This window comes from Micropterus dolomieu, linkage group LG22 (genome assembly GCF_021292245.1).
Source record: "Micropterus dolomieu isolate WLL.071019.BEF.003 ecotype Adirondacks linkage group LG22, ASM2129224v1, whole genome shotgun sequence".
Taxonomy (NCBI): domain Eukaryota; kingdom Metazoa; phylum Chordata; class Actinopteri; order Centrarchiformes; family Centrarchidae; genus Micropterus; species Micropterus dolomieu.
The window spans coordinates 31,626,647-31,642,515 of NC_060171.1; the positions used below are offsets into that span (position 1 = coordinate 31,626,647).

At 39.5% G+C, this 15,869-nt stretch overlaps 1 protein-coding gene across 2 annotated transcripts in view; it reads right to left on the reverse strand.

Moving 5' to 3' along the window:
• Positions 1-15,869, reverse strand: part of chka (choline kinase alpha) — a 28,324-nt gene that overhangs the window by 8,978 nt on the left and 3,477 nt on the right. Inside the window, exons 2-8 of one of the 2 annotated variants that reach the window (XM_046036238.1) lie at positions 15,203-15,311; positions 13,002-13,055; positions 7,168-7,281; positions 6,340-6,473; positions 4,549-4,653; positions 2,739-2,797; positions 2,562-2,649 (exon numbers count right to left, since the gene is read on the reverse strand). In XM_046036238.1, the coding sequence (XP_045892194.1) occupies positions 2,562-2,649; positions 2,739-2,797; positions 4,549-4,653; positions 6,340-6,473; positions 7,168-7,281; positions 13,002-13,055; positions 15,203-15,311 (663 nt within the window). The remainder of the gene's footprint in view (positions 1-2,561; positions 2,650-2,738; positions 2,798-4,548; positions 4,654-6,339; positions 6,474-7,167; positions 7,282-13,001; positions 13,056-15,202; positions 15,312-15,869) is intronic. The other variant, XM_046036240.1, reaches the window with a different exon arrangement.

The following is a 15,869-nucleotide window of genomic DNA, read 5'->3' on the forward strand; positions in this document are numbered from 1 at the left end:
CCCCAAAAATGCTCCACTCAGGAATTTACACACCCAGGCACAAACACATTGAAAGTAACTTTCTTAAGAGTTGATGAAAATAAGCGCTCCTTCAGATATACAATCATTCTTCTATTCCATTCTATTTTAGTCGAGTCCCAGTCCTTTGTGCACGACTTTCCATTGCCTCCACCCTGTGTCGTCGTCACTGCCCAGCCAAATTCTGGTTACATAATAGCTGACGTGAACATTTCAACAGGGGGAAGTGGCCATGAATGATGACTGCTAAAAGGAATTATTGATGGAACAGAGATAAAAACCAGACTGCATTATTTTTCCTCTTGTTTTCCCTCAGATTTTGCTTTCTTTCCGGCTCAGTATCTGGGTTACTCTGTCTCTCACTCTTTCACGTTCTGCATTATTTTCAGCCTCTATCTCCGCCCATCTCTCTCGACTGCAGAGCCAAGGTTAGTTGGGAGGAAAAGAACTGGCTTTTGCAGCTGAAATTTATCAGGACAGAGCGCATGGATCAGACAGGTGGACCCCTTTTTGTTTAAACCATAAAACTCACTCAAAGTATAGAGCCCCATAAGTGTTCAATATTTAAATACATACATAAGTTATCATGAAATAACTAATTACATAAATAAAATGTTTAAAATAAATAAAAATAGAAATCTTTATAAAAATTATTTTTTCTTTCTTATTTTTGTAAAAACAGCCCCCTGCCTCTTAATCTAGGAAGCTCAACAACAGCTACCAGATTTAGTCATTTAGCCCACATTAGCTAGAGCAAGAGCACAGACACAGAAACTGACGTGTCTTTCTACAAGGCTGCATACGCTACCTAACTAGCTAGAGTTGTGAGCTTGGTTTATTACTCAGCGTTAAAGTTAAGAGCCAGTGTTTGCAGTGTTAGCTAGCTCCTGCTGGTAAGAAGAACAACCGAAAGTTCACAGAGCTGTGTGTCTATCTCTGTGGGACATCTTTATTATAATTACAATTTCAATTTTTAAAAGGGTGAAATAGAAAATAAAAACAGGATTAAACAGGACAGTAAAAGTTTCAGTGCAGTGTACAATATAAATCCATTAATACAGCCTTAAATTTGATTTAATTAAACACTGTTTAATGTTACAAGCAGGTAACGTGCAGCCTTGTTAAGCCAAATAAAGGCAGAGGTTTAGTTACTGTGTACTTATAACAGCAGCTAGTTGGCTGATTCAAATCTACTTTGGCATTATTGCTGCTTGAGCTAAGAGGAGCTAGCTAGCAAAATTTAATAGCAGATGTTGAGCTTGTTTAAGAGAGGATGTGGCATGTGATTGGCTGAAAGGTGCGGGTCGGTGAAACTGTCATGAAAAGTGGCATGAAATAAAAGCCAACACCCAACACAGCTCAGGCCTGTCTCCTCCTCGATTAGTAAAACCAAAAGCACAACAACCATCCAGCATTTTGGTAACGCAAAAAGTAACAAACTAACAGTGTATTACTTGCATATCGGTTGGCAGGCAATGAAAATTAACATCTTTATGTCCTCCAAGGGAGCGTTTTCTTTGGTTTGTGACGTCACGTGAAAACTATGAATAAGCAAATACAAATTAACATTAAAAATGAATGAAGATGAAATAAGATTTCATAATTAGTTGAGTTTTAATGATTCCTTCAATTATTTCACAAATTGTTGGATTATTTATAAAGGCCTACAGTATGTTACACAATGTTATATGATTATTTATTCCATAACATTGTTTTCATTTATTTAAATAAAGAAACACTTTAGAGTTCCATAGTCAAGGTGTAGGTATTAGAGCTAAACTGTATATTTCAGGTTGCAGATGAGATCCAACGGATTTCTGGTTATATAAGATGTGCTGAGCAAACTAGAAGGGAAATACCAACAGCACTAAAAATATCCCTTCTATTTACTGACAAACTGCATGGAAACTGAGTCTAATAATTCAATTTGTCAGAAAGCACAAAGTGCATTTTCTGCAAAAAATAACTTTGACAAGAGCTCAGGGACAGAAGGACAGCTTCGGGGAAAGACCCACACTGACTATAAACTTCCTTTTCTCTTGTAGTCTCACTTCTCTGTGTGATCATGTGAATGCCAGCTCAACAAAAACAAATGTTCAGAGGCTAGATACTTTGTAAGACAAGATAAACAATTTTAAAATTTCCATTTAGCTACTTCTGTTCTACTTGAGTTCTGGTGACCACCAGAAGTTTATGTTAAGTTTTAAAGAATGTAGCAGGCAATTTTCTATATTTATTTTACTTTCAACAAATACCATATATATATATTCACTAAAACATCATCATTTCAGCAATAATTTAGAGAACTTCGAGCAGCAGGACGCTGTATTTTGGATTGACTCAAAATGAATTACAGTGTCCATGTTCACTGTAAAAAAGTAACATTTCACCCAGTGCAACAGTGTGACTCACTCATGTTTTTTAGTACTTTCTGGAAAACAATGGAGCTCTATAGCACAGAGGAATAAGATATATCAGGCTTTGGATACACAAAATACTTGTGAGTTGGCTAAATTCATTGAAATTTTTGTTTAGTTTCTTACCTGTAATTGTAGCTGCTGTACTCAAAGTCAATGAGCATCAGCTTCTGTTTGTCTGAGCTCTGGCGGCCCTTCAGCAGCAGGACATTTCCTGAAAGCAACACATACAAATTTAGTTTTTATAAAAGAGAAAAGCAAATGTACAGCATATAGTGGCCCAGTGGCATCTATATGTTTTACCTTCTTGACAGTCGTTGTGGCAGAACACTACTGGAGAGTGGGTGGACTCCAGCAGAGACCTAAACATACACGAAAAGGTCAAAAGTCAGAGGATGATCAATCAGCAAGGTTTAAAGAGTCCTTGGTTCAAGATAAACTGTGTGCATTGACCACAATGATCCCTAAACATTATTAAGAAACCACAAATATTGTTGATATTAACAAGTAGATATTAAATATAAGTAAATATTTTCAAGTAGCTTCAGTGCAGGTATTCAGGTAGAAACACATTTCATTTTTCATTTCATTTATTAGGAACAGATGGTGGTTCCTTTAAATTAATAGCTTACAATGTTAGAAGTTGCCTACAAGAGTAGCTGAACAAACAAGTAGTTTAATCCTTTTACCTGGCTGTGGGGTTAACATTCACAGTGCTAAGAACTAGAAGCCAAACCTCCAGTAAATACTACATGACACTAACATATTAGGTATGTTGTTTTTATAGGGCTGCTGTTAGTATTGCAACATCTGCTTGTCCAAAAGCCTGTATTTCTGCTTTTCAAAACTCGGCTTCGGCATATTTCACTGCGACAAGTCTGGGTGATTTATCATGTGATTTGTTCTTTTTTATCTCTACATGTTTAGCCATGAGCAGGTCTGAACTTTGTGATATTAATGAAATAGTGTTTGTCTAAAAATGCATTGCTTACAGGTTAACTTGAGGGTGGTAAACACCATCATATGGTCTACACATTCTGTACATTCTGTTGCATAACACCATGTTTGGACATTTTCCATGCATGTGTTGTGTATTATCCACTTTTCACGGGTGTGTGTGCATGTGTGTACTTTTAAGGACACCGAGACCATTTTACACGCCTTCATCTCATCACGCCTGGATTACTGCAACAGCCTTTTCACCTGTTTAACCCAAAAATCTATTGATCGACTCCAGACTGTCCAGAACTCAGCTGCCAGGCTTTTAACCAGAACAAAGAAATATGACCACATTACTCCTATTTTAGCTTCATTACACTGGCTCCCAGTATGTTTTAGAATTGACTTTAAAATTCGATTGATTACTTTTAAAGCTCTTCATGGCCTCTCGCCTTGTTATATTTCTGACCTTTTAGTCCCATACGCACCAGCACGTACCTTGAGATCCTCGGGCAGAGGTCTGTTGTCTGTTCCACAGTCTCGACTGAAAACGAAAGGGGACAGAGCGTTTGCTGTCAGGGCCCCGAGGCTCTGGAACAGCCTGCCCGAGGAAATCAGGTCAGCTGAGTCAGTGAACTCTTTTAAGTCCCTTCTTAAAACATACTTTTATAGGAGAGCCTTTCCTGATCTTATTTCACTTTATTTTATCCCTTTTATTTTATTCTATTTTACTTATTTGTTATTTATCTTAAACGTGTATTTTGGTCTTTTCGATGTTTTCTTGCTTGTATTGTTGTCTTTGCACTTGTTGAAGCACTTTGTAACTTGTGTTTGAAAAGTGCTCTACAAGTAAAGATTATTATTATTACTTGTACTTCCCTACATAGTGAGAACCGGAAAAAGATTTTCACCAATGGAGTGAGGATATTTTTGGAAAGTAAGGAAATTTTGGCCGGTGCTCACAACTTCAAAGGGCTGTTTGAAGTTTAAGACTTGAGGGCTTAAGGGCCAAGCTAGAATTAGGTTTAGATTAGGGGCAGGGTAAGGGTTAGGGTCGGCATTTCAGTTGTGATGGTTAAGGTTAGGGTGAGGGTCCAGGGAACGCATTATGTCAATGACGGTCCTCACATGGATAGAAATACAAGGATGTGTGTGCTTTTTTACAGGAACATACTTGAGCATATCCATCTCCTGTGGCAGGTTGTAGCTGAGCAGGCGGTTGAAGCGGCGCAGGTAGGACTCTCTGGTGAATTTCAGCCTCATGACTTGGCTCAAGTACCTGGTGAGAGTGTTAAACACACACACACACACACACGTAGTTACTCTACCCTTTCCCACAAAGACATTGTGTCTTATCTGAGGTCAGGATCATGTGATAGTGTGAGTGTTACATTTGAATGTCAACCTGACTCACTGATACACAGCATAACAATCAATTACTTATTACTTACAGTAATGTTTTAATTACTGATTATAAAATAAAAATGGTTTATTATAACCAAATATTAGTTTACCAATAGTAATTATTGTAGGGACCGCTGCAGCAGCAGTAGTGGTAGTACAGTAGTAGTGATAATAAATGAGTAGGTTGTAGTATTAGCAGTATTTATGTGTGTGTGAGAACAGAGAGTAAGTCGGGGTTCCTACCATAGACTGTATAAAAGAAAGTTCTTACACATTCTCCATTTCAAAATTCTCCACTTTTCAAGACTTCTCTGTCAGTTTTTCAGACAACCGAGTAGAAATAGCTGAATGTTTATTATGTAAATAAATTGGGAATTGTATAATACCAGTTCCCGCTAACTCTACGATGATGTCTAAAGATACAATGATGAGTTATTTACTAAAGTCATCTCAAGGACAACAGGCAGTATTCAGTCCTCAATATGAGTCAACCTCTGTGTGGTTGCATTACCACTCACAAGCTCATGAAAGTGATGACGAATAGTGTGACGCTTATGATTACCTGTAGGGCTAAAAATAAATATTAGTTATTGGCCAGTTATGGTGGCTAATGTTAGCTAACTTTAGGTAGATATTGCTTTGTTACTGACATTAATATGGCAGTTTGTTAACTTTATGACTCTATGTATACTGCTATGGCTCTTCGTCTACCAATATCATGTAATTGTCACTTTTGGCCCCAATGGTTACTATTCAACAACAGGTATATAAATCTGAGCTATGTTTTTTTAGTTTTTCACTCATTTTTACACCGATTTCACGGATGGCTGTACGGCCATTTTCTGTCCTTTAAACTCACATATGCATACATCTAAACGTATGAATCAGCCAAGAAATTTAATACACGCACAAACAAAATCCAGGTCTGAGTTTATTGCTCTAACAGAAAGTCCAGATTATAGGGAATACTGCTTTCATCAAATCCCCTTTTGTAACTAACTATGTTGTAACATAAACTAATACTACATATGTTTCTGATCTCTGAACCTTCATTCTTTTCTGACATGGAAATTTACTAAACCTGCTACCTGTCAGGACAACAGAGTAATGTTTGCAATCCAAACTCCGGGAGGTGATAAATCAGTACTTATGTACCTTCACAGAAGATCAGTGAAGCAGGGCAATGGACTTTATCACCACACGCTGACAAATATTGTGCAATGTAAACCTTGTAAACACCCAACAAATAAACTTAGAAGCAATTCAAACGGAAGTGCATTATGATAAGCCACCTGCCACATCATACTTGTCAATATGCAATCAGTGACTCAACTTGCTATCTTTCTTTTAGGATTCAAAAACTTATGTTACTGACATGGGACCTGTTTCAAGTCCGCTCAGTCTCTCATTTGAAACCTCTTTTGCAGACTTAAGTGGTGAATAGGTATTAGCCATGACAGACAGAATGGGCTCCTGAATAACCCTAAAAAGGAGACAGGACACAAGATGGAGCAGGATAGGACAGGACAGGATGAGTGGGGAACGACAAGACAAGACTTACTTGTCCATGGTTCCAAACAGCCACTTGGGTTCCTTGTTGAAGGGCATTCTCATTCCATGAAACTTGGCCATCTTCTCTGCAACCTCTGCTGAGATGCTGGGGTCGCTTAACTCACAGGTGTCCAGTTTACGGCTCTGTCAAAAGGATATTGGCAATGATTATTTTGAGCCGGCTATGCGCAATTTAATGATGATGATATTATCATCATTCTGTAAGCAACGGTGATCCGATTTTTATGCTGCTCGCTGCCTCTCAACTCACATTCAGATCATTTACAAAGGGGCAAAATAACTCAAAATTGTATGTTTTTATTAATGATCCCACAAGGGTAATGATACTTTTTTTGGTATCGTCATTTTTATAATTTAACAAAAGAAGCTAAGATTTTCAACCATTAAATACTAAACATAAGCAGATAATACAAGAGCTCTGCCTTCTAAGACTGGTAACATTTTTACTAAATCATGAACTATCTGATTAAAGAATCCTGTAAGTAAACAAGATTGCAAATGTAACCAGACATTTGATTCCAGATCTCGGTGCTATGGATACAAATGAGTTTTAGGTGTCAATACCCAGCCCTAAACATAAAAAAACAAAGTACACTACAATACCACAATATAAGCAACCTCAAAAATGATTCCATAGGATTTAATCGCGACCTCAACAAAATATATACGTCAGAAGTTGCACAATGATTGAATTTATTTCAGTAATGGAAAGCATAGGGTGTTTATATTATTTTATTCTGTTTAAAATGATCATATAGTGTATATAAGTAAACGTATACAAGCACATGTGCATATGAACAACAATATGGTGACTTACAGGGACGTACTGTTCCAGTCGGCCCTGAGGGAAAATACCGTAGAGTTTAGGTCCCAGCTCCCTCTCTGCCAGGATGGCAAACATCACACTCTCCAACACCATGGCCTCAGCCCCCTGAAAACACACAACAGTAAGAAAGTTAACAGCTTAACATTTAAAGTCAGAGAGCAGTCCACACCACTACAGAAAACCATCAGTGCTGTAAAATGCAATACGAACAGAATGAGAAATGAGACAGAGCTTTTTCTGGTCACAATGTTGGAAAACAGTTTTAGTGAGGTTTGGATTCAGAGTCAGGAATGAAACAATTCCCTTGTCAGCCCCTTTCAGACATTAAATCTATAACATCGCTTGGTTTCTATTAAAGTAATGACTTTTTAGCCTTTAAAACAAGTCTCCTGTAAACATCACCGGACTGTTATGGATAGAGCAATTGTCACGATATAAAGAAGATCTACCAGCCTGTTTGACTCAGCACCACGCCGACATGGCAGTGGCAACATTAGCAATTTTGTTCACAGAATTGGTTTATTATACAAATTTAATCTCCTTGTGCGTAGCAATTTGTCACAAGGAGTTTGTTTTATTAGTTAATATATACCGTGTATATTCCTGTATATATGGAACCATGCTCTATAATGTGATTGCTCTGCATTCAGATTTGAACCGTGGGCTTGCGTAAATTTCTGAAGTTTCCAAGTAGGCAGACTGTCTGACGTGAAAATGTCAGGAAATTACCAGAGTGAAGTGCATGTCTGAAAGGGGCTTAAGTGTAAATCCTGGGTTGGAGAAGGATGGAGGAGTTTGAATGAGGAGAAATGCTGTGGTTAGGGTTAGTTGGGTTTGCCTGTCAGAGCGATGCGGAAGATAAAAGAGGTAGATTAAAAGTTCCAGGAAGAGTTGGCCCACTCGGAGCACCTGTCACTGTTGAAGTTGCTGAAGCGGAAAGGACAGCCTTGTCTTTCTCCTTTTATCTGAGAGGCACACAAAACTCACACAGAAAACTTACACACTAACACTTGTGGCCTGGAGCCCAAAAGGGGCCCAAGGTTAACTGGGAAACCTTCTCTCATACCAACACAAACACAGCAAAAGACCACAGCTGTGTGCTGGCTTCTCACTGACTTGATTCTGCTTCTCTCTATTGTGTGCAGAAGACTGAATAATAAGGAGTTCATTAGCAGAGGAGAGAGATCTCTAGCTAATTAACAGAACAAGGCTAACAGTGAACAGGTCCAACGCTCATTCTACAGCTGATTTAATCTGTGGGAAACTGAAACTCTAATGAGAAAAGTTGAATTTCTAATACTCAAAACTTTCCACCAGATCAGCTCCGCCAGATGGAATGCAACTAATCTGTAAACAAAATCTTTTTTATCGCTTGATGTTGTAGTTAGTAGATCTCAGTGGTCTCATTCAGGGCCAAGGACACCTTCATTAAGATAACTTTCCTGTATTATGAAAATGTAAAATGACCTGAATCTAGTGTCAAATGTAGGAGCTGTAGCTGTAGGGCTGCTCCACTAATTGCACACATGAAAATCAGTTTCCTCTTCATTGTTAGCCCTTGCCAGCCTCTGACAACACTTGTGCAACATCTTTTGTCGCTCTGGGGGAGCTTTGTAAAGTCTCACACAACATGCCATGTGATGTCATAGGGATGTCATCTGTGTTATCTCCATTTGGGCTGAAGTCCACAAAAACAGAAAGCCGGCGTGACAAAGACACTACTGAGTTTCATTATGGGAAATGTAGGATCCAGAGTTTTTGGAGCTTGAGCCATACAGGGGACTAAATTTCAGGATATCTCAGCTACTGATGCTTTCATTTAGACTGAATTCAGATGTGACACAATGCTAATTATTACATTGAAGATCACATTTCAACTGACAATGACACATTTTCAATTTTTCTATTGTCTAAAAAACAATATTACCAATATACCAAAGTTATACCAACATAGTTAAGTCCATTCTTGACATTTGAAATAGGAATTTGCTCAGTTTTACTAGCAGTTGTCAACTGACTTAACTCTACTCACAATGAGATGTTTGAAAGCTACAGAAAAAGCTAGTAAGTGGAAATTGAGTTATGGTTTCTTTTTTTCCTTTCAGGGTGTGCAAATGTGCTTTGTAGGCACAGCCACAGCAAAATGGCATTTCCATTAGGGTTTCAAGTTAATTGGCTGACGCTGCAATCGGCTGCCTTCCAATGTAACCGTTAGTAGCTGCAATAGAAACAAGTATAATATATTGCTATCTTAACCCTCTTAAGCGAATAACCTTCAGATAAATCGCTGCAGAGAAAAAAAGATTTGGATCAGAGCGCAGGGTCTTTGGCTACTTGCCAGGGAACGTGCTTCATACTGACTATCCAGCAGGAAGCCAGCTCAAAGGAAACAACATAGCCTGCTTTGTGGCCTCCTAGATGTTACACACAATCTTGAACTATCCTGTAAGCATATTTCTCAAAACAAATCTGTACTGTACCACCTACAGAGAAGCTCAGCACTAAACTAATATTCTATTACGAATTCAGTTGTATCACAGCTGGCAGAAACTGGCAGGTTGTCTCTGAAGTAACAATCAAAACATTTCTTAGTTCGTGTTCAGCTTATATCTTAAAGAATATTATTGATAATTGGGCTGCAAATAACAATTGTTTTCATTATGGTTTAATTTGCTGATATTTTCCCCCCCATAATCGATTAATCATTTTCTATAAAATGTCAGAAAATTGGGAAAATGAGCCCAAGAGAACGTCTTCAAATAGCTTGTCTTTGCCTGACAACCAAAGATATCCATTTTACTGTCATTTGGAAAAATAAAAGCACAAGCAAATTCTCGCATTCAAGAAGCTGGAAGCAGCATTTGCTTTTGCTGTCAAAGTTTCTAAGAATTACTAGTTTATCATTATCAACAGTTGCTGATTAATTTTCTGTCAACCGAATAATCAGTGAATTGACTAGTTGATTCAGCTCCAACTGAGAATTGAGTCATCTGCAAACAAACTGAACTTTCATATTCCATTACTCTCATTAAGAAGATGAAGCCTTGAAATTCACCTGCTTGGTCAGTAAGACACTATTGGAAATTATAACATTAGCATCTAGAGAGTGGATTCAGTAGATTTATACTGAACATTGTTCAAAGTAAACAACCACACTGCACAAGCCTGTTTTTGCTATCTGCATAATGCATTATGTTAACAAGGACAGGGCAAACAATGTAAAAACATCTTGAAAAAATGAAAAGCCGATCTCCTGAACAGTGTGCAGCATATTCTGCTTCGTTCCCAGGGCATTTGTTCATTGTTACTCCCCATCGTTACGCAACTCCGCATCTGCAGAAATCTCCAATGTGAATTATCCCATTTCCATAATTATCTTGACACACATAACTGCCAGACAACAAGCTACCTGGTAGCATATGCGCAAAGCAGAGCAAAGGCTCCTACGGGGCCTTATAGGATGTGTCACTCCTCTAACAAGATTTCAGTGAGACAGCAAGTATGTTATCTTGCTTACTATCGCTGTACTAACCCAGTTCAGCAGCATCAAGCTCGCATTTGGACTAATCTGTTTGGTTGGCTTGTTTTAACTTACATTTGCTACATGCCAAGCACTGGTTTCAATTTAGCCTTAGTGAAAAACACAAATGGGGCATTGGGGTCAAATTAAAGTATTTTGCTATTATTAAAAAATCCTGACTAATGATTTAAGTAACAAAAAATATCTTTAGGTTTTATTTATTTAGTTTAACACTCCAAACTTGATCTGCTTCATCAGGACTGGGTGAGTGTTAATTGATTGACACACACAGTGACCCTAGTGGTCCCATATTGACTGTCCTACAGCCCCACAGTCCTTCTTCAACCTCTGTTGCGTTTCCTACTTGCTTTTGTTTGTGTTAGCGTCCTGTTTTATCTGGCTCACTGTCCCAGACAGAGAGTCTTCCACCTGTTCAAAAGTTAATTATCAACAAGTAATAGATGTCAAGACAGCTAACCATGCGGACACCCCCACCACTACTAATTACTGTTTCAGGGAACAGTATTAATTTTATAATAAATGTGAATGTCCTTTTTGAATGAAGAGGGGGTCCCAGTGTTTTTTTGCAGATTGATACAAAAGGAAACCTCATATGATTCTCATTTACCATTATTAATCTGTAAGAAAATTTAGTTTTTTCGATATCGTGCAGCCCTAACTGAGATATTTGTGGCTAGACTTGGACTGATGCATTATTGTTAGCTGCCTGCAGGTGAACTGTGCACTGCCAACAGCTGCTGCTTTAACCTCTGTCAAATCCATCTGACCTGAACAGGACCAGCATGACACATTAGTTCCATTCATCTGTCTGAACAAGTGACTGTCAAAGGGCAGTGGTAAGGACTTGAATAAATACACAGTTACACCCACCAGCCACCAGTATAGGCATATTACAAACAAAACTATGAACGGTTAAGTTCGAAGTAGAATTTTGAGGCTGATGGTATTTTTTTTTAATCAACATTACAGTCAATAGTTTTTTTATAAAACATATAACAGAGAAAAAATGTTAGAGTGACCAAGACATATAGAGCTGACCAATTTATTGAGCTGAAATGAATAGTTAATTTATTCAATAGTCGATCAGTCGAACAGAAAATTAATTGGTAACCATTTTGATAAACAACAACTTGAGTCACTTTTCAAGAAGAAACGCCAAACATTTGCTTGTTCCAGCTTCTCCAGTATCAGGATTTACCGCCTTCCTTTGTTATATCATTCCATATCAAGCATGTTTGGTTTGTGGACTGTTGGTCAAATGGAACAAGACATTTGAGAACATATAATATTAATTTCTGTACTATATCTGTATATTTGTTGTAACATATCTAGTAATAAGTCAATCTTGTGAGCACTGTCATTTGTACACTTACCACTTTGTGTTCTTCATTTATATGTACAGCGTATCTCACATGTGTGCTACTATGCTGCTGTGACGTGCTCCTCACGTGGATTACTATGCTGCCATCCTATCTAATCCAAATAGGATTTACCTTGACCAGACAGCATTGTTAGAGTAGGTGGACCGAGGCCTAAGACACTGCCATGGGGTCAGTTCTGCATTAGCCTCACTGCTAACTGAAGGCTGGATTAGCGGGAAGGGAAGCTGCCAAGGACGAGCAGCATTCTTACGGGAAAGTGGAAACAATAGCTAACTGTCTGATGACCTCACCTCAGTCACATGCAGGGAGTCATGATTCAGCCTCTTGAAGTGAGGGTCAAGGGTCTTGATGCAGGGTGAAGGAATTTCTAGGTCACTGGCTTTGAGGCATGGCAAGCTGCCGGCAGAGACTCTCTGAACATACCGTGTTAAAAGTTTTGCTTTGGGACGTATTCTTTTGTATACCAAATCAGCTGGACTCTGCAGTTAGATTCAAGCTAGATGAGTTAATTTCACCAAAATAAGAGTCTGTTTTTCAGGTTTGTTTAAAAGGCCTCCAGCTCTCAGCATTTCCCAGCTAATTTTTTACAGTCATGCTGTGCCAGGGGTGAAACTGATTCTGAACTTAAGTCCAAAAACCTAAAGGGTTACAAAGGTTCAGCCCTCTCTGTGATTTCCCCGAAACAGGTGGTGCCTCAGGAGTTCAGAAGCCTCGGGCAGATCAGAATGAAACCCCGTCCAAACAGAGAGTCAAACATGAATAAGAGGAGAATTCAGGACACAAAAGAACCTTTTCAGACACAAGGGACGGGAGTGGTGAGTGCTGTGGTGACTGGATGGACAGTGGGTGACACTCTGGGCAGAGAAACACACTGTATGGTGGCACCATCATCAGTTACTTACTTGGAAGTGATTTTCTTTGTTTGACTGTTGGGAATCCCCTTTATTACAGGACATCTATCAACAAAAGAAAAAGGAAAGAACTATCCATGAATACATGTGAAGCGGTTCATGAGGGTCAACATCAAAACCTATCCATGCCTGCAGTGCAGACAGTACAGTATGAGTTCAAACACACACAGTCTTTTGGACATGACAGTGCAGAGGATTGGTCAGAGAAAGGGCTGCGCTCCCCTGACTACCTGCTTAATGCAGAAAGAGAGAGCAGAGATAGAGGTCTGATAGTGCAGAGATAGCAGGGGTTCTCTCTGGGGAGGAGAGATAAAACTATCCTCTATTACCCAACTGCTGTTGGGTGTTACATTTGACCTGGGATTACGTATTAAAGCTGAGGCTAAAAGTATACATATTTATTTGGTGAATCCACTTTTCATCCAACATGCTATTCACATATCTTCATTGCTGAGAAACGCTGTCTCCAGTGCAGTTAGGCTTTGTTTAATCATTAGTAGCTGTGCACTCTGACGATGACATCTGAGTTCCTTAATCATACTACCTTTTTGATTAGACATCACTAAATCCTGAGAGGCAGTTCTGACCTGACGGAGATGGCCGCAGTTACCTTGGTGAAGGACACAGTGCATTTGCTCTCTCAGACATCCCTAGCAATAAAAGCGAACTTATACGCCATTAGCAAGTGCACAGACTTTAGTTAATACTTAATGTGGGTCTCATTGTGCCGGTCATTAATGCGCACATGAAAGTGGATCATTTAATGGTTGCAAATGACAGATTTTAAGGCTGAGAAAGCAGCAAGAAAGCCGTGCATGTCGCTGCGTCGTGTTTTGGCTGTCTTTCATTTATCGCAGCAGGCTGGGACAAACAGGTAGATGTGCTAAAAACAACACCGTCAACGCAAACAGGAGATTAGAACAGGCTGTTTTCAGGAATTGTGTGCAAATATTCTTAAGTCCTTGAACTCTTGTCACTCAGTATTTGCAAGTGAAATTAATCTGCTGTGGTATGTGACATAGTGACTCAAAGGTTATCTTCAGAGAAGTTCTGTTACACTTCCCAGTACTGCAGAATGTGTCTGCCCTGGGGTAGCTGGGATTATGAACTCTGGACACACCAGCCACATCATGTTAGGAGATAAAAAAAGGCTTAACTGCAACCACTGTGGGGCCTCAAAAAAAGAACATTATCTATCTATCTTTTGTGCAAACTGTGACGCAACAACAGGCCAAACTGCACACTGGACTTCTCTTGTTGTTTTGTTTTAAGCCAAGCGAGCTGTAAATGTGCAGATTCATCCTCAGGCTCTTCAGTTTGTCCACTAGTTCAAAAATTCCGCTAACGATTAAGAATCGCAAGGCAGGGATTGAGAGAAGAAAAGAGACAGACAGGAGAGGTGTTTCAGCACATTGTTTTGCCTCCATACTGTATCTTCCCAGCTGTGTCAGCCAGGGTTTTTGCTACATGAGTGTGTGTTACGTCTTTGTATTAGGCTGAGATTTCAGAGATCTCATACTGTACCGTGTTTTTTGGTGGGTTCACCTGGGAACAAGAGTGCCCAGGGCACGCTCCTTTGGGAAGCCTACGGCAAAGAACACATGCATGTACAGCCATGGGGGTACATCACCCTGTACAACAATGGCTAACACGCGCGCCCACACACACACACACACACACACACACACATACACATACACACGTGAAGGCATAACTGCACATGCATGCATACACTAACATAAGCTTATAACCTGCAGACGCACACACACACAACAACCTCTGGTGGTGGCACTGTCACACCACACAGTTGTATTATCATTTGTTTTTGTCTGGTTTCTGTGATTATCAACTCAAGCTGTAAAGTAACCTTTGACCCCATCTATGTGAGTCATCTCTGTGTTAATTGCGTACAAGTCAAACATTCTTACAGGTTTAGATAAAAGACAATGAGTGTATGATTTTTACATTTCTGCTGTTATTTGTGTGTGCCGTTTAGCCGCACTTCATCAAAGGCAGCTAAACTTGAATCATTACAGACTAATGACTACACACTACTGAGGGAAACTAGTTTCTCAGATACGACAACACATCCTGATGGAGAGTTTGGCTTACTTGTAACTCCCTGTTTGTACAGTCAGACACAAGCGCTTAGCTGTTTGTCAAAGACATGTGATGTGAGATGTGGCTCTCACCTGCAGGATGGCCCCATAGAGGCGCAGCAGGATGCTCCTTGGCTCGTCCCCAACAGTGTCCAGGCTGTCAGGGAGGCTGCAAAGGAAGAGCTTGTTGCTCAGACCACCCCTGGAGGACAGATGGTAAGACAAAATAGTATTATTACATGTAGGGACTGGTCTCTGTCATTGCTGCTGGAGACGTCTGCTGCCTTGGCTGCAGAGGTCTGTGTGACTGTGGAGCAAGAGCGGGCAAGTGAAATAAGTGATGAAACAGGAAACAGAAATTATAAATAAAAGTTTCCGTAGTTGGACTCAAGAAGAATTGGGCTGTGGCCTGTAGAGCAGAGGGCACAGCATGAGCATCCTGTTAAACCCCTAAACCAATGGAGGACAGTGACGCCGCTATTGGATCTAGGTCAAACGTTCACTAAAAAAAAAAAAAAAAAAGACTGAATTTGAGATTGCAATCCAACATATATATTTTTTTCACGTCAATTGTATATTTGAATTGCTTATATCATACTTTTCAGGATCCCTTGCAACAAACTAAGCAACTTAGACTTTCAGTCTTTACGCTATTTAAATGCTATGACTTCCTGTATTGCAGGGGTTTTTAAAGTGTGAGACTGCAGGCTTCCCCTCAGACAGAGCTTGGAAAACGGCGCCCCCCCCCCTCCCACCACAT